The 25,994-nt window shown below is 37.3% G+C and overlaps 1 protein-coding gene across 1 annotated transcript in view; it reads left to right on the plus strand.

Annotated features, from left to right (window-relative positions):
- The window catches only part of LOC102488238 (attractin-like protein 1), a gene marked incomplete at its 5' end in the record, with an annotated part of 503,763 nt that overhangs the window by 23,796 nt on the left and 453,973 nt on the right, over positions 1 to 25,994 (plus strand). The window contains 4 exon segments of the mRNA XM_006165552.2: positions 15,068 to 15,152; positions 18,505 to 18,713; positions 22,719 to 22,837; positions 25,601 to 25,733. Coding sequence (XP_006165614.2) covers positions 15,068 to 15,152; positions 18,505 to 18,713; positions 22,719 to 22,837; positions 25,601 to 25,733 — 546 coding nt within the window.

Consider the following 25,994-nt stretch of genomic DNA (forward strand, 5'->3'; position numbering starts at 1 on the left):
GATCCAACCCCACAATCACGATATGGCTCCCAGCCTATAGGCACTTGAGTACTGTTGTGCTCCAGCTGCTGTCTTATAATGTAATCTTATAGCATTTATGGAGTGTATGTCATTATATTCAATTGATGGGTGGAGACACTGTGATTTACCATCGTTAAATCCCAGGTTGTTAAACAGGTTGTAAGCTGTATTCAGAATTTGAAGTCAAGTCTAAGTTCAAAGTTCTTTTGATTATACCACTACACTATGATTTGATTTTTCCCAGTTTAACAAGACAAGGATTTAAATAATCTTTTAGTGGGGAAAAGTACATATACTATCTGTTAATGTAATAAAACACTCAAGAAATAGTTTCATCTGTAGATTTAATCAGAATTTTGTTTTTGTCTAGAATTTTGTTTTTGGCCAGTCGCTTGCCAGAGAGAGGGAGATGGAAAGGTAAAGTGGTGGGGGAGGGGGAGAGAGAGAAAGAGAGAGAAAAAGTACCTTCCCTCTCCCATGGGATGTGGTGACACTGGCATCTCCCCTTTTCCAGTTCTTCATCTTGTTAGGACTTGGGGCATGCGTGTACACTTGCCTGGTGTGCTCTTCAAGCTATGGGGCTGGGATTTAAACTACAGTCAGCCCTGTGGGATCCAGCTCCTTTAATCACTATGCTATGGGGCTGGCCTGATTTAATCATATTTTAAGTTATATTTGAATTTTATTGCATTATCCTTCCTTCCCAAATTTATCAAAAATTAGGGACCTCAAGGTGGAAAATCAAGAAGAAAAAGAAGAATAATGAACAATGATTCTTCTCTGTTTTAACAATGCTTCAAATATTACAGAAATTGCTTTGGATATGAAAATGTCTAAATAAAGACTTGTCAAAGAAAATATACACTGAAAGAAAACATTTTAAAGGTTTTAAAACTCCTAAGGGAAGAAGAGAGGAGAAAACAATCATGAATACATACTCAAATAAAATACTAACAAATTGAATTTAATAATGTTTCAAAAGTATAGTAAACTATAACCTAATAGGATTATTTTAGGAATTCAATTTTGATTTACTATCGAAGAATCTATAGTTTATTATATCAAGACTATTTATTGAAGCCTACAAGAAATATCATTGTCCAAACACTATAAAATTATTTCATTTTAAATTGCGAGTCAAGTAGTGACTGGCAGAGAGTAAGAAACTATTGAATGAATGCCAGGAGACAAAATCTTGACAAAAACTGAGTATGAATGAGATGATTCTGGGGAAAGTATACAGATTTTAGAATATCTAAACAAGTTTTGATATGAGGATGGGATGGGGACAAAATCCCAGTGAAGCACAGTCCAAAAATAAAAAAGCATTTCTTGGCAACATTTAGAAATAGTTTTTTAAATTTTGTTTTTGTTTGTTTGTTTGGAAAGGTTTTTGCTCTAGGGTGCGTGCACTCGCCAGAAAGACAGAGAGAGACAGAAAGACAGGAAGCGAGAAATCACTCCCCAGGGGGGATGGCCACGCCGCAATCCCTTCTCCTCCATTCTCCTCTCGGGATCTTGGGCACACACGCACACACACCCAGCATGAGTTTAAGCCACTGGGTCTGGGACTCGAACCATGGTTGACTATATGGGAGTCCAGAGATTTCCCTCGAAATGTAAGGCATGTATGTGTGCCCATGATCTGGGGCCAGCCGAAGGTTGGGACGAATCGCAGAGTCAGAATCCTATTGGGGTGCTCTGTCTCTTCATACGTACATATGCTCATAGAAGAAATAGACTAGTAAACTTTAAAAAATACATTGCCTAATAAACTAGCATTTCAAGTGGAATATTAAAAGAATTCTTAACGTGCTCTTAAGGAGATATAGATAGGGACCAGCAGTTAACGTAATGGCTATGTCGCTGGATTCCCACGTAGTCGACTGCGGTTCGAGTCCCAGACCCGGTGGCTTAAACTCACGCCAGGCGCGTGTGCGTGCGTGCCCAAGATCCCAGCATGAGTTTAAGCCACTGGGTCTGGGACTCGAACCATGGTTGACTATATGGGAGTCCAGAGATTTCCCTCGAAATGTAAGGCATGTATGTGTGCCCATGATCTGGGGCCAGCCGAAGGTTGGGACGAATCGCAGAGTCAGAATCCTATTGGGGTGCTCTGTCTCTTCATACGTACATATGCTCATAGAAGAAATAGACTAGTAAACTTTAAAAAATACATTGCCTAATAAACTAGCATTTCAAGTGGAATATTAAAAGAATTCTTAACGTGCTCTTAAGGAGATATAGATAGGGACCAGCAGTTAACGTAATGGCTATGTCGCTGGATTCCCACGTAGTCGACTGCGGTTCGAGTCCCAGACCCGGTGGCTTAAACTCACGCCAGGCGCGTGTGCGTGCGTGCCCAAGATCCTGAGAGGAGAATGGAGAAGGGATTGCGGCCTGGCCATACCCTCTGGGGGGGGTGATTTCTCGCTTTCTATCTCTGTCTCTCTCTGTCTGTCTGGCGAGCGCATGTGCCCTATAGCAAAAACCTCTCCAAAAAAAAAAAGGAGATATAGATACATATTTTCAAAGAAAAATATGAGTATTTGTAGAAAAATAGCTAATGAATGTGTACATTTCACACCTGCATTATTTTATGTGTAATAAAGTAAAACTGTCTCTGAATTTCATCTTGAGTTCTTCCCCCCCCCCACAGTGGTATGTATTCACCAGAAAGAGACAGAGACTTAGAGAGAAGGCAAGTGAGAAAGCACCCCATATTGGCCGATGATAATGCCTCAGTCCCTTTTTCTCTGTTTCTCCTTTAGGGATTTAGGGCCCATGTGAACATGCTCCCTATGTGTTTTTGAAGCCATGGGGTCTGGGACTCAAGTATGTGGTCATGTGGGATCTTTTTGCCTTCACCACCACAAAACCAGCAGGTCCCATTTTAAGTTCTTAATGTAATCATGTGTCCCCTTTGGGCAAATAGTTTTTCCTTTTGTTGTCATTGTTGCCCCCCCCCCATCCCCCTGCCAAGCCTCCAGGACCAGGATTGAAACCATAGCTGACCACGTGGCATTCAGCTCCCTTAGCCAACCTCTAGCTTAGAAACTGGCACTGGGTAAATAGTTCTGACAGCTCAGTATTATTTGCTGAAATTTGAGTTTGAGAGAATAGTTACCCTAATTTCTTGGTCTTAAGTTTACTGAGTATGTAATTTTGTTTTTAGAAAGATTTTTGGTATAGGGCCAGAGAGACAGAAAGTGAGAAATCACTTCCAAGGAGTTGGCCATACTGCAAACCCTTTTCCATTCTCCTCTCAGGATTTTGGGCACACATGCACACACACCCCGCATGAATTTCAAACATCTGGGTCAGGAACTCGAACTACGGTCAACCATGTGGCAGCAGTGTAATCATTATGCCATCTATTGGTCCTGAGTATTTGATTTTTAAACTAACGCTTAGTATCTTCTATCATAGGTTTTTGTTTTCTTTAAATCTCTATTCCAGAGATTATATTTTACTTTGGTCTTTATTGTCTATGTCCTTTCTCTTGATATGGAATGGTATTTATGTCAGTTTTCATGATGTCAGTAACTGGAATTTGCTTTAAATTTTCTAGCCTTGAACTATTTATGAAGTGATAATGACCTGAGTGCTTGAGAAATATATTTTCTTCTTGGCAAGAAGCATAATTTTAGATTGTAGTCAGTTTAATAATGTAAGAGATTTTACAATGTAAGAATGGAACAGACTACATGTAAACAAATGATATTAATTTAGTATTGAGCTTTAAGGCATTTGATTTGTGCTGATATATCAAGAAAGCATATTTGCATTTTCCTCCTCTTATTATCTGGGGGTAGAGGATTCTCCTTATGGCCATAACTTTAAGCTGAGGAAGGTTGAGGGGCTCTGAGCTACCTGTTTATGCAGATTGCTTGTGCCCTGCGATATTGCCCACGCTTGACCTTGGGCACTTTCATCTTAACATTCTTTTTTTTTTTTTTTTTGAGAGGTTTTTGCTATAGGGTGCATGCGCTCGCCAGAGAGACAGAGAGAGACAGAGATAGAAAGCGAGAAATCATCCCCCGGGGGGATGGCCACGTCGCAATCCCTTCTCCTCCATTCTCCTCTCGGGATCTTGGGCACGCATGCACACGCGCCCGGCATGAGTTTAAGCCATTGGGGCCGGGACGCGAACCTCAGTTGACTATGTGGGAGTCCAGTGACATAGCCATTACACTAACTGCTGGTCCCATCTTACATTCTTATTAGTGACAGAACCAGTTCATAAGAGTCACTTGATTACTCATGGTCAAGCATTTTATCTCTAGTAGGGCCCAGCAGCATGGCAGACGTAGAGGTGTGTAATTTTCCATTGCAGATGGAATGGCCTTAACATGCGCAGGGAGTCCGAATTGTGATTCTTTTAGTGGGGCTTGCCATTAATTCCATATGCTACATTTTCCCCACAGCGACACTGCCAATGACTGTAAGTACTTCTGGATCAAATGGTCCTAACTGCAGGGCTGCTTGCAGTATAGGATGAACCTTCAGCAGGCTGTTTTTGCCCTGACATCCATTCAGAGCTGGCAGTTAATGTGTCCTAGAATATGGCTGGAGTACTATTCCTACAAATGGAATATTATTTTCAGAACCCAGAAAGGCCTACCAGATGGTTTGCTTCCTTGTATTTAGTGAAAGTTGCAAGATGCAATTACTGATCTTTTAATTCAGATGCAATGTCTCAGAATATTCTTGACCACTGGACCCCTAAATATTTTACCAATATGGAAGGCCTCTGAAGTTTTGTAGGTTTTATCTTCTACATGTTAAAGAATATGTGTCTTAAGGCCTCCATTGTATTAGTATTCTTGCTTCTCTGGCTCAATTAGTGTGATGTCATTAAGGTAATAGTAGAACGATGTAGTGTTCTGCAAGATATCCAATTGGCTCCAATGTATTCTGACTGTATTATGACAATAGGGAAAAAAAAAGAGTTAATATCTGCAGACAAAAGTAAAATCGTATACTGTTTTTCATTCTATGTGTTTTTGATCCTTGCTTCTGATAGGGCTAGCAAAGAATACATTTGCCTAATCAATGGTCACACTAGTCTACTCTAACGAAGATATACATATGGCGTTGTGTGTGATTTAGGCTACTACTTAGCAGTAGGTGATCTTCATCTTTCAGACTTTGCTTACTCTGCAGGGGCCAGTTGTTGATTTATGGAGATCTGATGGGGTCCATTATTCTGGCACTTTTTAAAAATCGCTAGAGGGTGCATATTCTCTCTCTCTCTCTCTCCCCCTCAAATATCGTCCAGTGAGGGCATGGTCACATCACAATCCTTTTTCTTTCATTTCTCTTTCTTTCTGTCAGAATTTTGGGCATGTATACACACGTGCCTGGAATGTTTTTCAAGCCTCTGGGGCTGGGATATAAACCATGATCTGCCATGTGCAATCTGGCTCCCTCCACACAGTACTAACCACTGCACTATGGCGCTGGCCCAATCCTGGCATTCTTTAGATCCTATATGGTGATAGGAGTTTATACCACCTATGCTTTAGAATTTAATGTTATTTTAAAATGTATTATATTGTCCATATTCTATGGCCATTGTGATAACCAAGGCCAAATATGGTAGGAGTTGTTCCATTCGCCAAGTGTGTTCATTCCACTTAGTCATTTAGGGACTGACGACAGGATCAGTGGATGAGTCTGTGACCCGGTGGACCCATTTCGAGTTAGACCTTGTTCAGGATGCCAATGATTTTTATACCCTCATAACACTCTACTATAAAGAGAGTTTATGATGACACTTCCTATCTCCAGGTGTCAGTGTTACTCCAGACCCTGTGTTCAACTGTTCTTGAAATGTCTGTGTTGCCTTTTCTCTCATAAGCTACAGTAAGTCAATAAAGTTCGTATGGGTGCTTTTGAGGAAGAATTAGTAATTAATGCCATACACAATTTTCTATGGTTTTGCATGGTCCATCCTCCTGGGAATGAACATTTTAAATATATCAGTCCGGATTTTAGAAAAGGCTCAAGTCCAGAAATTGAGCAGTGAGTCGTGACTTTTTATTGCAGCATCTCTCATCAGCCTCCTGATCATTCAACCTTAGTTTCTACTGTTAAAATAAATCGTGTAATCCTCTTGTTGGCTGCTCATCTATTTTGCTTCTAGGGATGCTGTTTGTTAAACATCTCTATAATTCTCTGTAGGTCAGTCTTCTTGATTGATACTTCAACCTTGCTGCTTATTATAGTAATTGCCTCCACTTGCATTGGATTCTGCTGGTTAAGTGTCACCAGCTGTCCTGTATTCTATTGTTTCCATCATTGAGTTTAGATCTGTTACAGTTTCTCCTGCCATCAGCTTTGGCCTGTGAAGGAGACCACCAGATTGTAGTGATGCTTTGTCTCTCCTGTCATCACGTTCTTCATGTTTTGGTAGATGGCTTACCCTCTGGCCGTTTACAAAAATAGAATGACCTCGTGGGTTTTCTGGTATGACATTGTATATGCATTCCATCATGCTCATATTCTTAGATTTTTATTATCTGTCTTTACTGTTTATTATGACAACTCTGTTATTTTGACCTTACCATGGGCTATGTTTTTCCATGTTTCTAGGAGTCATCCCAAGTTCATACCATCTCTTGGCATCTTTTTCAGAGGGGTAAATCTTGCAGCGTTGGGAGATTACAAATCAATAAACTCTCCCTAATTTAGTAATAAAGTTATGGCTCCCTTGATCAAACTCCCCTCTTCATTTGGTATTATCTCTCCTTCCCCAACGCTTGTTGTCTAGGTCTCACAGATCCTTTGGAGCTTAGTCTCTTTAATTCTCATCCCTTAGCAGTGCCAGCATATATCTGGATGAGTTATGCTGATAAGTAACCCAAGTTATATGCCCAGCAGTCGGAGAAGTGTGAGCAAAAATTTTTTTTCTTTTCTTTTTTTAGAGGTTTTTGCTATAGGGTGCGTGCGCTCACCAGACAGAGAGAGAGAGACAGAGAGATAGAAAGTGAGAAATCACCCCCCAGGGGGGATGGCCACGCCGCAATCCCTTCTCCTCTATTTTTCTCTCAGAATCTTGGGCATGCACGCACACGCGCCTGGCGTGAGTTTAAGCCACTGGGCCGGGACGTGAACTGCGGTCAACTATGTTGGAGTCCAGCGACATAGCCATTACACTAACTCCTGGTCCCCAGTGTAAGCAAATTTTAAGCTGGGTAGAATATCGCTAGAGAGAAGCTCCTGCATTGTGTTCAAGCAAAGGCAGAGTATCTTCTTTTAGGGCAGTGGAGTAGACCACTTCTGAAGCTTCAGGTGATTTTCAGGGGCATTGACTCAAATGTTCTTATTTCATCTGTCATGGTTCTAGTCTTTTCTTCAGGGTCTTGATCTTGGAGTGGCAGATTTTGTTTAATTGGTAGACCTGTGATTGGTATCCTCTTTACATAACATTAAGGTGATGCCCTGGTCTTCTCAGACTTTCATTACCTTTAACTAGAGTTCAATGGTACTAAGCAGTAGACATGTAATTCTAGTATTTTATTTGTTTATTTTTTAGATTTTTACCAGAGGGCACTTATGCTTGCCACAGAGAGAGGGAAAGTGAGAACTCATTCCCTAGTGGGGATGGCCATGCCACAATCCCTTGTCCTCCATTCTTCTCAGGAATTTTGGCATGCACATGCACACACCTGGCATGTTTTTTAAGCTGCCAGGTCTGGGACTCAAACTGTAAAATCAGCCATGTGGGATCCAATGCCTTAATCACCATGCTACCTACTGGCCCTACTGGTGTGTATGTGTGTGTGTGTGTGTGTGGTGTGTGTGTGTGTGTGTGTACACACACACTAATTAATTTTTTGAGCAAGAAAGGAAAAGCACCCCAGCTGGGTCTTGATGACACGGTCTACACACCAGTCTTCATCCAGCTGGATCATGATATACCTGACTTACTTAGGAGGTCTGCAGGCTTGAACTAGGAACCTTCCCATGTGGGATTAGCTTTCAGAGCTTTGCACTTTACTGCTGTGCTGCTGTCTGTCCTCAGCTCATTTTCAGGTTGTTTTTGGTACTTCACCTAATTTTCCTTTAAGACTAGAATAAGGACTAACTTGATATTTCTAATTCCAGTCTCAGAAAATCGAGGAAGTCAAGGCTGCATTAGATTCGTTTTCCTATTTCCTCCCCGCCATTCTAGGAACAGCCTTACTGAGCAACTCAGGAGAGAACCAGCCTTCTGTTGGGGACCCAAAAGAACCAGCAGATGTGAAATAGAGGCAGGGCTCTTTTCTTCCTCCCAGTAAAGCTTGCTTCTTAGATAGTAACACCCATGAGGAAGAGCATTTGCTGCCAGGGTTGAAGGTGCCCACTTCGCCAGGGCGGGGAGGTGACACTGCCATCACCAATCACAACTTCTCAGATCTAACTATTTCTTTGATAGTTCATTTTAATGATCCATACCTGATGCTCAGAAATCTAAAATAAGATTTAGTTCTCTCTTATTTTTCCATTCTTTCTTCCTTTCCTTTCTTTTTTCTTTTCTTTTCTTTTTTTTTTTTTTTGAAAGAGAAAAGAGGAACGTAATTCAAAATCTAGTATTCTTATGACCTGGACAAAGCACACATTAAAATAACATCTCCACACCAGATTTCTTTTCCTCCTGTGCAATGCTGTCTTTATTTCTCCAGAACATTCTGCAATTATCATCTCTTCTAGGAGTGTATTCTGGAATGTGTCAGGAGGATGTAGACTTCACAAGCAGGCCCATCCCTTATCGTACCTACTGAGCCGTACAGGGCGGTGCAGCAGCCATCTGCTGGGTGTGAGATTGTCAGTCACTCACTACTTACTAAGTAATAGAGTCCATCTATCTGAAACTTTTCCTGAACCTCGCTTCTATCATATATTTTCCTAGCACTTATTTACTACCACTTCTTTTTTCTTGTCACTTCTTTTTGGAACTTCTTTTGGTCTTCATTCTGCTTGCAGCAGCAGTGCTTCTGAAACGAGAGCGTGGGCCATGGGCTGTGCACTTGCACGCTTGGAGGAGTGAGAGTGCACCAGACCAATGAGGGCCCGTAGCTGTTGAAGTTGGGGGTGGCGCTGCACCTGGCACTCTGCAATCTTAATAGTTACCACTTTATAACCATACTTAAAAAAAAATCCGATACTTCACACTTGCTAGAGTATTCCTTATGATTGGCAAAACCTTTCTTATTTGTCACTGGTTTAAGTTTTGGAAACTGGATGACAACTACCTTATGCCAAAGGCTGTCTGCACCCTACCTACCACCAAAGATGGGTTCCTGGCTAGCCCGGCAATGTCTAATCAAACTCTCAATTCCATCTTCTTTCTTTCTTTCTTTTCTTTTCTTTCTTTCTTTCTTGTTTTTTTTTTTTTTTTTTTTTTTTTTAATTTACTTGCTCATCAGAGGCAGAGTATGAGAGAGGGAAAAGTGAGAAAGCGCTACCCTCTCCCATGGTAAGTGGTTACACTTCAATCCTTTTTCCTCCATTTATCCTTCTTTTTTGGGATTTTGGGCATTCACATGCTACTTTGTGCTAGAAAAGAGAACTAGAGTATTGGTTGAATAGCAACAGTATCTACCACAAATGTTATATATAACCAAAACACCAAAACACCTTTTAGTAAAATTGAGGGTGATGTCTTAGTAATAAAGTTCTGCTTTCTACTACTACGTACATTAAAAGGCAAAAAAATCTTCTAGAAGTAGAAGTGTTGTTTTTTCTTTCTTTAACTGTTTATTTATTCATTTATATTTATTTATTTTAAAATTTTGACCAGAGAGGGACAGAGGAAGAGAGGGAGAGAGAGAGAGAAAGTGATAAAGCAAGCTGCTAGGTCTGGGACTTGAACCATGCTTGGCCATATGGGAGTCCAGTGCCCTTAACCACCACACCACCTGCCAGCCCCAAGATGTAGATTTTATTATCTTTTGTCTAAATTAATTTCCCTCATTCATAATTAAGTTTTTATTACTGTAATCCAAGGTTTTGTTTTGTTTGTTGTTGTTGTTTTCAGGAATTGTGTACTTTTAAAAACCATAATATAAAAAAATTTTATGAAATCAGTGTTTATCAAAAAGATATGTTGGGACCAGCAGTTAGTATAATGGCTATGGTGCTGGACTCCCATGTAGTCAACCGTGGTTCGAGTCCCGGACCCAGTGGCTTAAACTCATGCCAGGTGCATGTGTGTGCATGCCCAAGATCCAGAGAGGAGAATGGAGGAGAAGGGATTGCGGCGTGGCCATTCCCCCTAGAGGGTAATTTCTCGCTTTCTGTCTCTCTGTGTCTTTCTGGAGAGCAGACCCACCCTATAGCAAAAACCTCTCCAAAAAAAAAAAGGTATGTTGAATATGTTGATAGTATGGGGAGTAGTTAAGAAAATCTGGTTTTGATTACTCACTTTGCCATTTATTGATCTTGAGGAAGGTGCCCAACTTCTAAAGATCTAGCTTCCTTAATTACAACATGGTGACAAGAATATTTACTTCTCAGAGTTGTTTTAGAATTGAATATTATATAGCATTTATAAACATATAACATTACTTTTATTAGATAAAAGGGCATGCAATTTATATGAGGATCCTTATCCATTTAAAGAGATGAAAGGATTTTATGAATTCTTTGGTGAATTTAAATACATTGATACATTGTTATGGTAATTTGTTTTTTAGAGGGAGAGATTTTTGCTATAAGGCATGTTTGCTTGCTGGAAAAGTAGAGCGAGAGAGAGAAATCACCCCACAGGGGATGGCCATGCCTTAATTCCTTCTCCATTCTTTTCTCGGGTTTTTGGTCATGCACCCACATGTGCCCAGCATGAGTTTTAAGCCGCCAGGTCTGGGACTCGAACCACAGTTGACTATGTGGGAGTCCAGTGATATAATCATTACGTTATCTGCTGGCCTCATTATGGTAATTAAAATATATATATATTTTAAAAGTTATTTATCACATGTGGGAGAGCAAGAGAGCCAGGGTCACCTGACAGGGTTCACACACTGTGATCCCTCCAAGCCTTCCAGCCTTGTGAGTTCAGGTTGACCTGACATCCAAACCTCAGACCTTCCCATATGGCTCCAGTATTGCACAGCAGCACCTCACTGTCTGTGCCACAGTGGCTGGGCCTAAAAAATATTTCTTTAACCATAAGAAGCAACTATTTGCTTTTCCTCTTTGGGTTCTGTAGTACTGTTTGTATGACTGTTTTAACATGTATCATATACAATTGTTATTCCTATAGGGCTGGAACTCAGACTTACCAACTTTATATTCACAATGCCATTGTATAATTGAATCTTAGTTACATCTTTCTTGAATTACTTAATTAAATAGTAATGATCCTTTATCCTAGGTTTTACATAAATCTGTTAACCTGAATTTCATATATTTTTGTACTATTCTTAATTAAGATTAGTTGATGCGTTTTCAGTTTCTTTTCTATAGACTGAAACATTCAAACTAATTCATGTTTTACTCTTGATCCTATCTTTCAGGACATAATATTATTAAAAAATAACATGAAAAATATTTGGAAGATAGCGTCCTAGTACTCACCATGGTTACTCGTTTGAGATGTTCATTTTTCATTATGCAAGCAAACATTTCCTTATTAGGAAGAAGCTTACTGAAGTGAATGATATTGGAAGCCAAGTGCTTTTGTGTTTTGAGTTCCCATCACCACAAAGAACTATGTATTTAATTTTATTTATCATTATTATTATTTTTAAATTTGCTCCAGGGCTCATGCACTCACCAGAGAGAGGGGGAGAGAGGGAAAGTAAGAAAACAAGCCATAGGGTCTGGTACTTGAACCACAGTTGGCCAAGTGGGAGTCCAGCACCTTAACCACTATGTCCCTGTGTTTTGAGCTTTTACTCATTTATGTTAGCTGTGTAATTTGATCAGTAGGTTAGTGATCATCTAATTAGTTAGATCTCACTGATTATTTTACAGTCGTTGACAAGCTTCTAGCATTCTTTTAATTTCATTTAGATGTGCAGTTTGAGTTGTATCTCTTAGGTACTTTTTAATTTTTAACTGGGGTTAAATTCACATAGGATCAACCACTTTACAGTGAATACATCAGTAACATTTAGCATCTTTATAGTTTTGTGCTACCACTACTTTTATTCAGCTCTGAAACCTTTTCAGCATCCCAACAGGAAACACCATAACCATTAAACATTCACTTCCCATTCCTTTCTCACTCCTGTCCCTGGCAACTGCCACTCTGCTTGCAGTCTCTATACATTTACCAGTTTCATATGAATAGAATTATATAACGTGTGGTCTTGTCTGGCTTCTTCCACTGAGCGTAATATTTTTGTGGTTAATCTCTGATGTACCATCTATCAGTACATCATTTCTTCTTATGACTGAGTACTATTTCATCATATGTACACCACAGGTTGTTCATTCATTCATTTGTTAATGGACATTTATTTGGGTTGTTTCTATCCTTTGACTATTGTGCATAATACTGCTGCGAACATGCATATGTGGGGTGTGTGTATATTGGGGTTGGTGGAATGGTTGAAATCTGCCTGCCCTAATCTATCAACTGAGGCAACATTCCTTCACTTTCTTTATCAAAGGCTGTGTCCTTCACAGGTCACCCTTCCTTTCCAAATAGGATTAATATTTTAGAATCCTATCAATATACTTTTAAGCCTAGATTATGAAAACCAAAAATAATCAACAGTAACTTACACAAATTGCTTAACATACTGTATGTCGGGAGCCAGCAGTTAGCATAATGGCTATGTCGCTGGACTCCCACGTAGTTGACCACGGTTCGTGTCCCGGACCTGGTGACTTAAAAATCACGCCGGGTACGTGTGCGTGCGTGCCCAAGATCCTGAGAAGAGAATGGAGGAGAAGGGATTGCGGCGTGACCATCCCCTCTGGGGGGTGATTTCTCGCTTTCTGTCTCTCTGTCTGTCTCTGTCTGTCTGGCGAGCGCACACGCCCTATAGCGAAAACCTCTCCAAAAGAAAAGAAAAACATACGGTATGTCTAATTCTATATTTATAATATAGAATATAATTTGTTCTATCACATTCACTAAAGACTGCTTTAATTTATGTGTCAATAGATGAAAGCACCTTGGAAGTTTTAAGTGCTACATGCACTTAATGTACCTTAAAAAACCAACTCAAACATGTAAAATTGTTTAATTTTCAAACAGTTGTTTGATTTAAATTGAAATCTTAAATCTTCATGCGTAAAATAGTACTACCTAAAATGTGATCTTCTCAGAGCATTGCCTCCTGGGTATGTTAATAGGTATTATGTGTACAGTGCTTCTGTGGATAAATCATTGAGAAAATACTGGGTTAAATAAAGTTAAGTTTGGTTTTTGAGACTTTGTACTCTCTCCTTTGAGAGCAGACAACATACTTTGATTATACAAACTGAGAGATACTCTTTTCTGGGGACTGGCAAATAGTGTAATGGTTACCTCGCTGGACTCCCTTGTAGTCGTGCATGGTTTGAGTCCCAGACCTGGCAATTTAAAACTTGCCCTGGCACGTGTATGTGCATGTGCCCAAGATCCCCAAAGGAGAGTGGAGGAGGGATTGTGGTGTGGCCATTCCCTCTGAAGAGTTATTTCTGCTTTCCTTCTCTCTGTCTCTCTGGCGAGCACACTCACCTTATAGCAAAAATCTCTCAAAAAAAAAAAAAGAAAGAAATACCTTTTTCTGGGAAATACAACTCAAGATATATTTTATTGTTCTCAGTTTTCCAGCTCTATGTTCTGAACTATGATTCTGGTTTTTACAATTTCCTTTATCTTAAATAGTAAGAATATTGAATTAAAACCAAATTAATTTTATTAATGGTGTTATAGTCATTAGTGCTTAAGTAGGAGAACAAGTAATTCATTAATCCTTTAACTTATCCAACTAACTGTATTTTAAGCTGTTTTCTTGTTTCTTAATGCTTCTATGCTACATTCAAAAGCTGTTTTTAAAAGACTTGTTTACACTTGTGAGTTTTTATTAAATGCCAAGGCCTGACTTTAGATATGGCTTACCTAAGAAGATGAGATCCAGAACATCATCCTGAGAATGTTCTCATCACAGAATGCTGAATTATTAGAAATCTCAAAAATCTATGTTAGTTTATGTGTACTTATTGAAGTTATATTGAAATGATACAAATTTTTCTTAACTATTTTCCTTCTATAGTTTTTATATGGTTCATGAATTATTTATTTCTATATAGGATTTTTCCAATTGAAATCATTGTCCTCTGTATGAAATTAAAACTATACTTTTAAAATATCAAAGTGTTAAAGTGATTTAAATGTTTTGTTATAATGGTTGTATTTTCAGATATTCTTTCAGTGAATTTTATATATACCATGTTTTGTATACATGCATGTAATATATGATTTAGTATTTACCTTTCTAAAAGGTGTGTCCTACATTAATTATCTTGAGTCTTCATATATTTAATTTGGCATAGTTAATAAAAATGTGTTATTGAAATTATATTAGAATGCAAAGTACACTTAATTTCAGTTATTTAATTTTACTTTTTGCATATAATTAAATTTATTTGTGGGGATTTTCACATGAGTTATTTTTATTTAAGGAATAATGCTAGTTGAGTAATAATGCTACATTGTAGATCAAGGTAAATTAATGAAAGTAATTATTTTGCTTCCTGATTTTAATTGCTGTTTCTTTATTTTGGCCAGTGATTATTTTATACAATTTGTTTTTATTCTTTTTCTTGATTAATCTTGTTAAAGGGCACATCTGCCACCAGAGAGAGAGAGAGAGAGAGAGAGAGAAGGCCCCACCATGGAGAAAGTCAGCAATCCCTCTCCTACATTTCGTCCTTCCCATACAGATCTTAGGCACATATGCACACATGGCTTGCATGTTTGTCAAGCCACCCAGTCTGTGATTTGAGCTGTACAGGTTGGCCATGTAGGATCTGGCTGCCTGAAACAGAAGGCTATGGACCTAGCCTCTTAATTTATTCTTTTATTTAATGTTTTGTTTTTCTGTTTTCTTTTTCATAGCTTGTGATGAATGGAAAATATTACCGAAACCAAATCTTCATAGAGATGTCAACAGATTTGGACACTCTGCAGTAGTAATTAATGGGTAAAAGCTCATTCTCAGTTTTTAAAGGGTCTGAAATATCAGTTATACTTACTACATATTCTGTGATTTGTTTTCAAAGTTACATTGGCACTTAACAACATTGGGTTTAATATATTCTTACTCTAGAGTGGAATACATTTTGGCTTCTTAACCATATCCTTTATTTTTTCTTGTTTAATTGTGTTTGTGTGTGTGTGCGTGTGTGTGTGTGTGTGTGTGTGTGTGTGTATGTGTGTGTGTATATTTTAAGTCATTCTACCTTCTTTCTTCTGAAGAGCAAATAATGAATGAGTCCTTCTTTGAAAAAATAGAACTGAAATGCTAAAGTGGCTAGACCTAAATTTTTATCAAGGAAAACAAGAATAATGAAAATTAGATTTGTATTTTAGTTCTGTCATTAAGTACATGATTTCTTTTTTTAGAGAGAGATTTTTGCTATAGGGTACATGCATCACTGGAGAGACAGAGACACAGAGAGTGAGAAATCACCCCCCCCCGGGGGGTTGGCCATGTCGCAATCTTTTCTCTTCCTTTGTCCTCTTGGAGTCTTGAGCATGGATGCACACGTACCCAGCATTAGTTTTAAGGGGCTGGGTTAGGGACTTGAACCATGGTCAATTATGTGGGAATCCAGTGACATAACTATTATGCCATCTGTTGGTCCCTAAATATGTGATTTCTGACTAATCTGTTTAATATCCTTATATCCAGTGAGAAATTAGAGTGGATGGTCAAGTTGTCTTTTCCCCTTAAGTTAATATAATTGTTCTATTTCTGTAGCAAAATTTGGTAGTTTGGACTTGAGAGACAAAAAATAATTGTAGCTAATTCATTAATTTAAAATTTGTAATTCAGAATGACATTTTTATAAATTCATTTTATTACCACCTTATTATAATTGTGTAAAACTTTTCCACTGTTCCCATAAAATGACTTTTTTTTAACCACAAACTATGTGAAATATCAATTGGCTTTCAAGTAATAAATAAAATTCAGTGTGAAACAAAATCTCTACAGCTTCTCTGTTGAAATGGGATTTTAAAAAATGTATTTATTTTAATTTTTTTTTTTTTTTTGACATAGGGTGCATGTTCTAGCCAAAGAGAAACAGAGAGAGAGGGAAAGTAAGAAATCAGACTCCATGGAGGATGACCATGCCCTCACCTGGCATTTTGGTCATATGTGCACATGTGCTTGGCATGAGTTTTAAACTGTCTGTTCCAGAACTCAAATCACAATTGACCTTGTGGGAATCTAGCTCTTTAGCCACCACATACCTGCTACCCCCAGGTTAATTTTTATTTTGCCTTTTTTTTTTTTTTTTAAATAATAGGAGTTTCTATTATGGGCCAATAGATGGAAGAGTAGTTACATTACTGGACTCCCATATGGCCTGCTGTGGTTCGAGTATTGGACCCAGTGGCTTGAAACTCTTGCCAGTATGTGTGCGCGTGTGCTCAAGACCTTAGGAGGGGAATGGAGGAGAAAGGATTGTGGAATGGTCATACCCTCTGGTGTGTGGGGGGGTAATTTCTAACTTTCCCTCTCACTGTTTCTTCCTCTTTCTCCACAGAAAGCACATGTACCCTATGGAAAAAACCTCTACCAAAAACCCCCCCAAAACAAAAAAAATGAAACCCAAAGTTACTATCAAATCATTTTTTATCATTTCCTTTTATATTAATAATACCTCTAAAAATAAAAATTATGCGGTTTGAAGCCATGTCAAATTTTTTTTGTCACGGGATTTAATTTTGTTTTGTTTAGGTCCTCTGTTCATGTTGAAATTTTGAAAACCTTTATTTTATTCTTAATTTTTAAAAAAGAGATAAACAATATAAGCTCTATGTATTGATTTCTAAATTCTATGCCTTTATTCTAAAATTATCATTGTAAATAGAAATTCTAAAGAACATTTTATTCATATATAGCTATTTTTTTCGAGAGAGAGGTTTTTGTTATAGGTGTGCACGCTCACTGGAGAGACAGAGACAGAGTGAGAAATCATTCCCCAAGGGGGATGGCCATGCCGCAATCCTTTTTCCTCCATTCTTCCCTCAGGCTTTTGGGCATGCTTGCACACATGCTTGGCGTGAGTTTTAAGCCACCAGGTTCAGGACTTGGACCATGGTCGACTGTATGGGAGTCCAGTTACATAACCATTAAGCCATCTGCTGGTCTGGCTAATATCTATTTCTTAAAAAAATATTTCCTACCTTTTTATAGCAGTAGTTATTTTCTTGCTCAAAGAATTCTGTGTAATCTCTTCCTTTTTTCATGCATTATTGATAAATGTGTGTGTGTTTTTTTAGAGGTTTTTGCTATAGGGCGCGTGCATTTGCCAGACAGACAGAGAGACAGAGAGATAGAAAGTGAGAAATCACCTCCCGGGGGGATGGCCACACCGCAATCCTTTCTCCTCCATTCTCCTCTCGGGATCCTGGGCACGCATGCACACACACTCAGCATGAGTTTTAAGCCACCGAGTCCGGGTTGCGAACCACAGTCGACTACGTGGGAGTCCAGCGACATAGCCATTACACTAACTGCTGGTCCCAATAAATGTGTTTTTTAATATTTAATTTTCTTTTTTTGTAGGGTTTGTCACAGGGCATGTGCACTCATTGGAGAGAGACAAAGAGATAGAAAGTGTGAAATTACCCCTAAGAGGTATGACCATGCCCCAATCTCTCTCCTTCATTAACTTCTTAGTTTTTTGGGCATGCATGCACACATATCCAGCATGATTTTCAAGCCGCTGGATCTGAGACTCGAGCCATGGTTGACCATGTGGAAGTCCAGCATCGTAACCACCATGCCATGTGTTGTCCCCTTAATGTTTCCTTAATGCATTAAGATTTCTAGAATAGTTCACATTTTATTTGGAGGGATTTTTATAAATCATAATAATTCTTTTTTTTTTTTGCATTATATTGTGTTAATATATAATTTTAAAGAACTGTGAAGTCACAAGTATTTAAAAATAAACACTAAGAGACCAGCAGATGGCATAATGGTTACCTTGCTGCACCCCTCGTAGTAGACTGTGGTTTGAATCCTGGACCTGGCAACTTAAAACTCAAGCTGGACACAGATGTCTGTTGCCCAAAAATCCCGAGGAGAAGGATTGCAGTATGGCCATCTCCGCTGGAGGGTGATTTCTTACTTTCTGTCTCTGTCTCTCTCTGTGCCTCTGGCGAGCACACACATCCTATACCAAAAAAAAAAAAAAAAAAATCTCAAAGAAGCCCCACTAAAACAAATATTTAAATTTATGTTCATTTAAAAAATAATTAATTAGATAGAGGCTGTTAATACTGTTTCTATAAGATTGTTCCTTTGTTTTTATTAGGTCCATGTACATATTTGGGGGATTTTCTAGTGTACTTCTTAATGATATCCTTGTATACAAGCCTCCAAATTGCAAGGCTTTCAGAGATGAAGAACTTTGTAAAAATGCTGGTCCAGGGATAAAATGTGTTTGGAATAAAAACCACTGTGAATCTTGGGAATCTGGTAGTACCAATAATATTCTTAGAGCAAAGTGCCCACCTAAAACAGGTAAGTCTATTTCCTCCTTTCTGGCAGCAAAGTTTCTCTATTTATACAGAAATAGGGATGCCTTCTGCTTATCAGAATGACCTTAGTAGCTTTTAGATGTTAAAAATTAGAATTCACTAGTTAGGAATTCTGATGTTTGAATTTAGCCGTGACTAAGAATTAATGTATTTACTCGTTATTTTTAGTTTTTAAATTTGTATACATTGTATGTATAGCAAAATATATACATATATATATAAGATAGATGTAGCTTGGTCATGTATAGGACATATTTCACAATATATTTAAAATGTTTCCGTATATGTCATTTCAAAGAAATACTGTGTGCTTCAGAGAAATAAAATTAAGTAATTTATTCTTCCTTCGGTATTTTTTCTTGAATTATTGCCAAATCACATTATGAAGTCAAACATATTACTGTAATTTGATGATCAATGTTTTAATTTTATATTCCTTATGAAATGTTCAGTAAATAAATTAGACTTATAGAAAATTACCAGTCAATATTTACTTATTTGGCATAAAATCACTGTTGTAGGTGAAGGCATTTATAGATTTTTGATGCTATAATTAACAAATGTATTTTCAATTTTTTGCTAATCCATATTCGCTTAAGTATCTAAATACCTTTATAAAAGAGTGATAAATAATGAGTACTTGTTTTGATATTTTCTTTTGGATGTATAATAACACATTTTGGTCAGTAAATACCTATCGGTTCTTTTACCCAAATGTGTAATTTAAAATGATTCTAGGATCCTGATGGATTGCATAATTAAGATGGAGTTAGAAGATATCTGAAATCCTGCAAAACACAATTAAGCTAGAATGTTGATATTATGTTCATATTAAAAAACTTATTTTGGGCCTAGAAATCCACGAGAGGAGGGGAAGAACCTTTAGGAGAGCTCTTGAATCTGTCGGTTCCCTCCTTTGGTTTCTCTCCTTTGGTTACGTACCAGTTCCTTCCTCCATAGGCTGGCTTTCCAGGTGGGATCCTGTCTTTCCTAGGCACTGAGACACAGCGCAGCAACAGTTGCTGTGCAGCGAGCTCATCTTCCTGGTCAAGGCACAGAAAGTGATGGACATGTTTTAAGAGCCTTGAATTTCTGGAACCTAGTAGGCCTATAAGAACAAAAGTTTTCTTCAGGAAAGAGACAAAATTCAGTTTAATAACATAGCCACAATGTCCAGTGTACAGAGATTGCTAGACTCATGAAGAAATAGAGAAATATCACTTGTGTTGATCAGAAGGGCTTAATGGATACTGATGAAGAGATGGCCCCAATATTGGACTTAATATGTGAAAACATATCAGCAGTTGTTACAAAAAGTTTAAGGTTTTGATGGGAATCCAAGACCTGATGTTAGAAGAACTAAGGCAACTCTTAAAGATGACCTAAAGGAGATTTTAAGAGGAGAAAATACAATACCTGAATTGAAAAGTTCGGAGAATAGCAATAGCAGGGAAGAGGAATAACAAATAAAAGATGTAGCTTCACTAAAAACAGGGTTGGCCGAGAAAATAAAGGACAAAACTCAAAAGTAGTTGACAATATTAAATGTTTAACCTTTAAAAGAGTAATAGATGAGCTCAGTAGCAAATCAGGCAGACGTAGTGGTGAAGGTAAACTAGTAAAAGAAATGGGAAAGGAAATAAACTTAGAAACCTCAAGAATGAAGTGAAAATCCCGAAAGCCTCCAGAGAGGAAAAAGCCTTGCTCAATCAAAGAGCAGTACTGACCCTAGCAGCAGAGTTCTCGTTAGTAACACTGGATATTAGTAAGCAGTGGAGTAAGGTATTCAACATTCTGAGAGAAAATGATTTTGAACCTACGTTTCTATGCCAAGTTAAGTTGGCATTTACATGTGATAGTGAAATAAAGACATTTTAAGGCATAAAAAGCCTCAGAAAATCATCAGCCAAAAATTTGTTATGAAAAACATTACTGAAAGATGTGCTTCCCAAAATTAAGACAGAAATTATGAAGAAAGAAAATGTAGAATTTAAGAAGAAATGGGAAAAATTCTAACAGATTGCAAGCATGGAGTTGGAGGAACAGCGAGTGATGGCTTGAGCTTTCTCTTTTATTAAAGAGGTAAATTTTGCTAAGCAAGGAGGAGGGCCAGAAAGAATAGTCTTCAGCATCAAAACAAAACAAAACAAAAAATAAAACAAAAACCCAACCTGGAGGAAGAAGAGGCCTCAGAGGTGGAGGACATGGAGGAAGTGTCCTGAGGGTTGAAGGAGGAGGATGAAGAGTGAGAATAGATCTCAGAACTGGAGGAGGAAGAAGAATTTCACAAAAAGATGGAGAAGAGAACTCAGAAATAGAGGAAGAAGAAGAGAGAGAAGAGACCTCAGTGCTGGAGGTGAAGGACTCAACCTCTCAGGGTAATGCTGTGGTAGATACAAAGCATGAAGTTGAGGAACTCACCAGTGATGGCTCAGAGATTGTTTTCAATGATAATTATAAAATGTTTTCCCACACATATTTGAGTATTTCATCAGGAGTTGCTGATATTTTAAGAAAAACAGAGGAAGAGGAACACAAAATGCGGCAAACAGAAGAGGTAACGAAGCAAATGAAGCAAACTTAAAATAGGATGCAGAAAAACACTTTAGAAGAAGTGTGATTAATATCAGAGAGGTACTAGAAGAAACCAAAAATACAAAAAAATTACCATCCAGAAGTCTTGGAAAATAAAAATTTAGTAGATGATCTGAGTAGTAAAATGGACCTACTGGAGGAAAGAATGAACAGTCCATAATGTTGAATTAAAGAATTCTCAAAGGATACAATACATCTGACCAAAGAGACAATAAATGAGGAAAGATTAAGAGATAAAGAAGATAGATCCAGAAGTTACAACATTCATTAATAGGAGTTCCAGAAAAAGATAATAAAGAGAATGGAGAAGAGGATGTGATTAAGGAAATAATTGAAAATAACTTTTTAGAGCTACAGAGATAGTCAAGGCTCAATATTGTCAGTGCTTGCTGAGTACCCAGTAAGGTCAATGTAGAGAGACCCACTCCTAGACACATTTGGTAAAATTTTTGAATTCCATTGATAAAGAGAAAATAATGAAAGCTTCCAAAGAGAGGAGAATCATAACCTACAAAGCAACAAGAATCAGATTGACAACAGGCTTATCACTGGACAAACTGGATGTTAGAAGCCAATGGAGCGGTATTTTGGGAGTTCTGTAAGAAAAGGCTTTAAACCTAGAATCCTATTTCCAGCCATATTGGCATTTGAGTTTAAAGGTAAACCACAGGTTTTCTTTTTTTTATGTTGAAGAATTCAGAGTTTATTTTTTATACCCCCTCTTAGAAAAAAAAATTGCTGAAGGATAAACTTTAACAATCTAGAGCGATTAGAAACACACATGCACAACATACCTTCTTCATACCAACACGCACACATATCCAAAAGTTGACAGTAAACCAGAAAGTATAATATAATATCTCTAACCATAAGGATGTATGGCTAATGGTATACTTGGGGATGACTGGAAAGGAAGTTATAAATAATACCTAGACATTGGTATAAAGTTAAAGTGCATATTTTGAACATTTTAATGGTAACCATCCTAGCTTATATGTAGGAGTAACCTTTCTATACTGTTAGGGATAGAAGGAGGCAGTCACATTTTTAATGTAACTGCTAGAAAAAATGACTGAAAAGTCATCTTTTTAAAGTCACCTTTTTTTTTTCAATAGAGAAGTACAGAGAAAAAGATGATGAGTTAAAATATAAAAATGTAGAAGCTGAATGCATAAAGAGAAGGATCTTTCATAACTGTTATCATTTATGATGTGAATTTCAAATCTGTATTAAACCTTTTTCTTTGAAAAAAACCTTATTTTGATATTCAGTGTCTTTTTTTGGTTAAAACATGTCTTAGTGATTCTTAAATAGATGTTGTAAATTTGTGAGATAGGAAGTGTGATATTTCCTTTTTCATCTTGATAGGCTCTGTCTCTCATTTGTGTTACAGCTGCTTCTGATGACAGGTGTTACAGATATGCAGATTGTGCCAGCTGCACTGCCAATACAAATGGGTGTCAGTGGTGTGATGACAAAAAATGTATTTCGGCAAACAGTAACTGCAGTGTGGTTAGTATATTTGACTCAATGGTGATGAAATTAACATGGCTGCTTTATAATAATTAGCTTACTAGTTAATAGCACTATCCCCCCAAACACCCACACTATAACATTTAGAAATCTTGTAGGGACTCATTCACTTCTTGGTACATTGTAAAGTGAGTCTGCAGTTTCTTGCTCAGGTTTGTCAGTCTAGTTTTCATTTTGGATCCAGTAACCTTTGATTTTTCATGGGAAAGACTAAGAATATTTTTAGAAACTAAATTTAAAAAAATGATTGCAAGTGTTTGTGTGTGTGCTGATGGAAGTTGATAGGTATTGAAATAATTTCTATGGGATTTCGTATTGAAATAATTTCTATGGGATTTCTGTCAGATATGCATTCATAGTAGTATGATCTAAATGTTTTGCTTACACATTTTGTATGCAAGTTTTACCTGTGGTGTTGATAGTGGTAGTTTCCTTTTTATCAGTTGTTATGTTACTGTTTTTCGATTGGATGTGGTTTTGTCCTGCAGAGGACATTTGGCATTATATGGTGACATTTTTGGGTATTATAACTCTGGGGCTGCCACTGGCATCTAGCAGGTAGAGGCTAAGGATGCTGCTCATCATAGTAGGATATTAATAACAGCCCTTCTACAACAAATAATTATCTAGCTCAAACTATCTATAGTGTTAAAACTTTACTTTAGATAAAGAACTACTGAAAATTTATAAATGCAATATTTTATGGTAGATTAAATGGACTAGAAGTGGCTAAAGTTAAGCTCTTAAGGAAATAGTATCAAAACATCCATGTTTTTAGAAGATATCAACAAACAGAAAGAAACATTTTAAAAGAATTATTTAGTAGGATTAAAAATTATTTTGTCAGGCAGTGGTTTAAATAAAACTTAAACTGTGCTACAGACATTCAGCTAAATATAATATACATTACTCTTTCTGAAACTTTAATCAACTGACGTAGCCACTTATCTTTCAAGATAGCAGAGTTAAATATAAAGAATAGGGAATGTGAAACTAAATGAAAATTTTTGAATGTATCGTCCAAAAAAATTCTCCAGTAGCCAGTAGTATTTAAAAATATTTGTTTTGTGATTCTATTCTAAGACACTATTTGAAACTTAAAGTGGAGGAAAATTGTAACTATTGACTCATTAGACTGAACTCTTTTGCTTTTATACATGTTCTATTGGCATAGAGTATCTGAACCTGGGTATATGTTTTTGTTTTTCTTATTTGATCTATAAACTTGATTCTTTCAGTGCCAGAATTAATTGAAATATGATTAGGTCATGTAGTAGGGTTGAAAAAAAAATGTAACTTTACAGGTTCTTTGTAGCTTCAACAAAGAAGGTGACAAATACATAAAAGTATCTCTAACTTTTACTAATCATTTATTCTTCATGTGGTTTGCATGATAATTTTGTTAAAGCTAGAATCATTTCATGTCATTATTGAGGGGAATGATTTTGTGCATAGGCTTTTACTTATTGAATTAGAAGCCTGTTTTCAAATTCACTGGGAAGTTTTCATTAGTTTTGTTTCATATTGTGTAATTTGTACACACTGTTTTTCGATAAGCACTTACAGCAATTACAAGAACAATGGTTTAACTTGTTAAAAGAAAACCTTTGAACAATTTAACAGAATTTATTTGAGCAAAGAAGGATTCATGAATCAGTTAACACTCTGAGCCAGGAGAGACTTAGAGAGCTCCTTCCAGCAATGTGCAGAAAGTATTTATAGACAGAAAAATGAAGTGACAATACAGAAAGAACGTGATTGATTACAGCTCAACGTTTGCCAGATTTGGTGACAGTGCAATAGGCATTTGCTGTATATGCACATAGTTTGATCAGTTGGTAGTCTGTGATTGACTGAAGCTTGACTTCTGAGACTGGCTGAAACTCAGTTACTTGTTATAAGAATGTACGAGGGATCCCCAGAAAATTTATGGAAAATGAATGCTTTTTAAAGAATTATTTTATTTAACTTTATTTTAATTTACTTATTTTTTAATTTGACCAGAGAGCGACATTGTAAGAGATAAAGAGAGAGTGAGAGAAAGTGAGAAAGCAAGCCACCAGGTCTGGGACTCTATCCACGGTCTGCCATGTGGGAGTCTAGGGCCCTTAACCACCACGCCACCTGCTAGCCCCGAAAATGAATATTTTTAAAAACTATGCATGGATTTTAAATTTTTTTGTACCAAAATAAACTCATGCTTCAATTTTCCATGAACTTTTTTTTTTTTTGGAGAGGTTTTTGTTGTAGTGTGTGTGCACTTGCCAGAAAGACAGAGACAGAGAGACAGAAAGTGAGAAATCACTCCCCCACCTCCCCACCAGGGGGAATGGCCACTCCTCAATACCTTCTCCTCCATTCTCCTCTTGGGATGTTGGGCACACACACACACATGCACCTTGCATGGGTTTAAACCACTGGATCCTGGACTCGAACCGTGGTTGACTACATGGGAGTCCAGCAACTAGCCATTACACCAACTGCTGGTCCTTCCATGAACTTTTTGAAGTTCCTTTGAATTCTTAAATTAGGCTGCTGTTTACTATATAAAAAGACAGTTTTAGGCTCAGTTTAATTTAATTTGGCAAACTAATGGAATAAGAGAGATTATAATTCAGTCGAATTGGATTTGGATTTTGAAATCTGTATTTTAAAGTTTACCAGGGGTTTGAAAATGCAGTGACATTTAAGAGTCATTGTATGAAGGTGAAAAATAACATGATTTATCTTTTAATTTTCTAGTCTGTCAGAAACTATACCAAATGTCATGTGAGAAATGAACAGATTTGTAACAAACTTACCAGTTGTAAAAGCTGCTCACTAAACTTGAATTGCCAGTGGGATCAGCGACAACAAGAATGCCAGGCTTTACCAGGTAGCTTTTAAAATTTGGTTTACACATGAATATTGTTACAGAAAATTATATGTGGTAAGAGCATTACATTTTCTAAAATTAAAGCAATAGCAGATATTAATATTAAAGTGTAATCATTGTTTCTAAAAGAAAAGTTTAATAATTGTATATTTGTTTCCAGTTCTTTTGAGATATTCATGATTTGTTGTGTTTACTGTACTGTTGAGTTAGATAACTAGTCTTTAAAAAAATTATCTTTAAAACCGTAGAAAGGGCCAACCC

The sequence above is a fragment of the Tupaia chinensis genome, unplaced genomic scaffold (genome assembly GCF_000334495.1).
Source record: "Tupaia chinensis unplaced genomic scaffold, TupChi_1.0 Scaffold143963_1, whole genome shotgun sequence".
Lineage (NCBI taxonomy): Eukaryota > Metazoa > Chordata > Mammalia > Scandentia > Tupaiidae > Tupaia > Tupaia belangeri.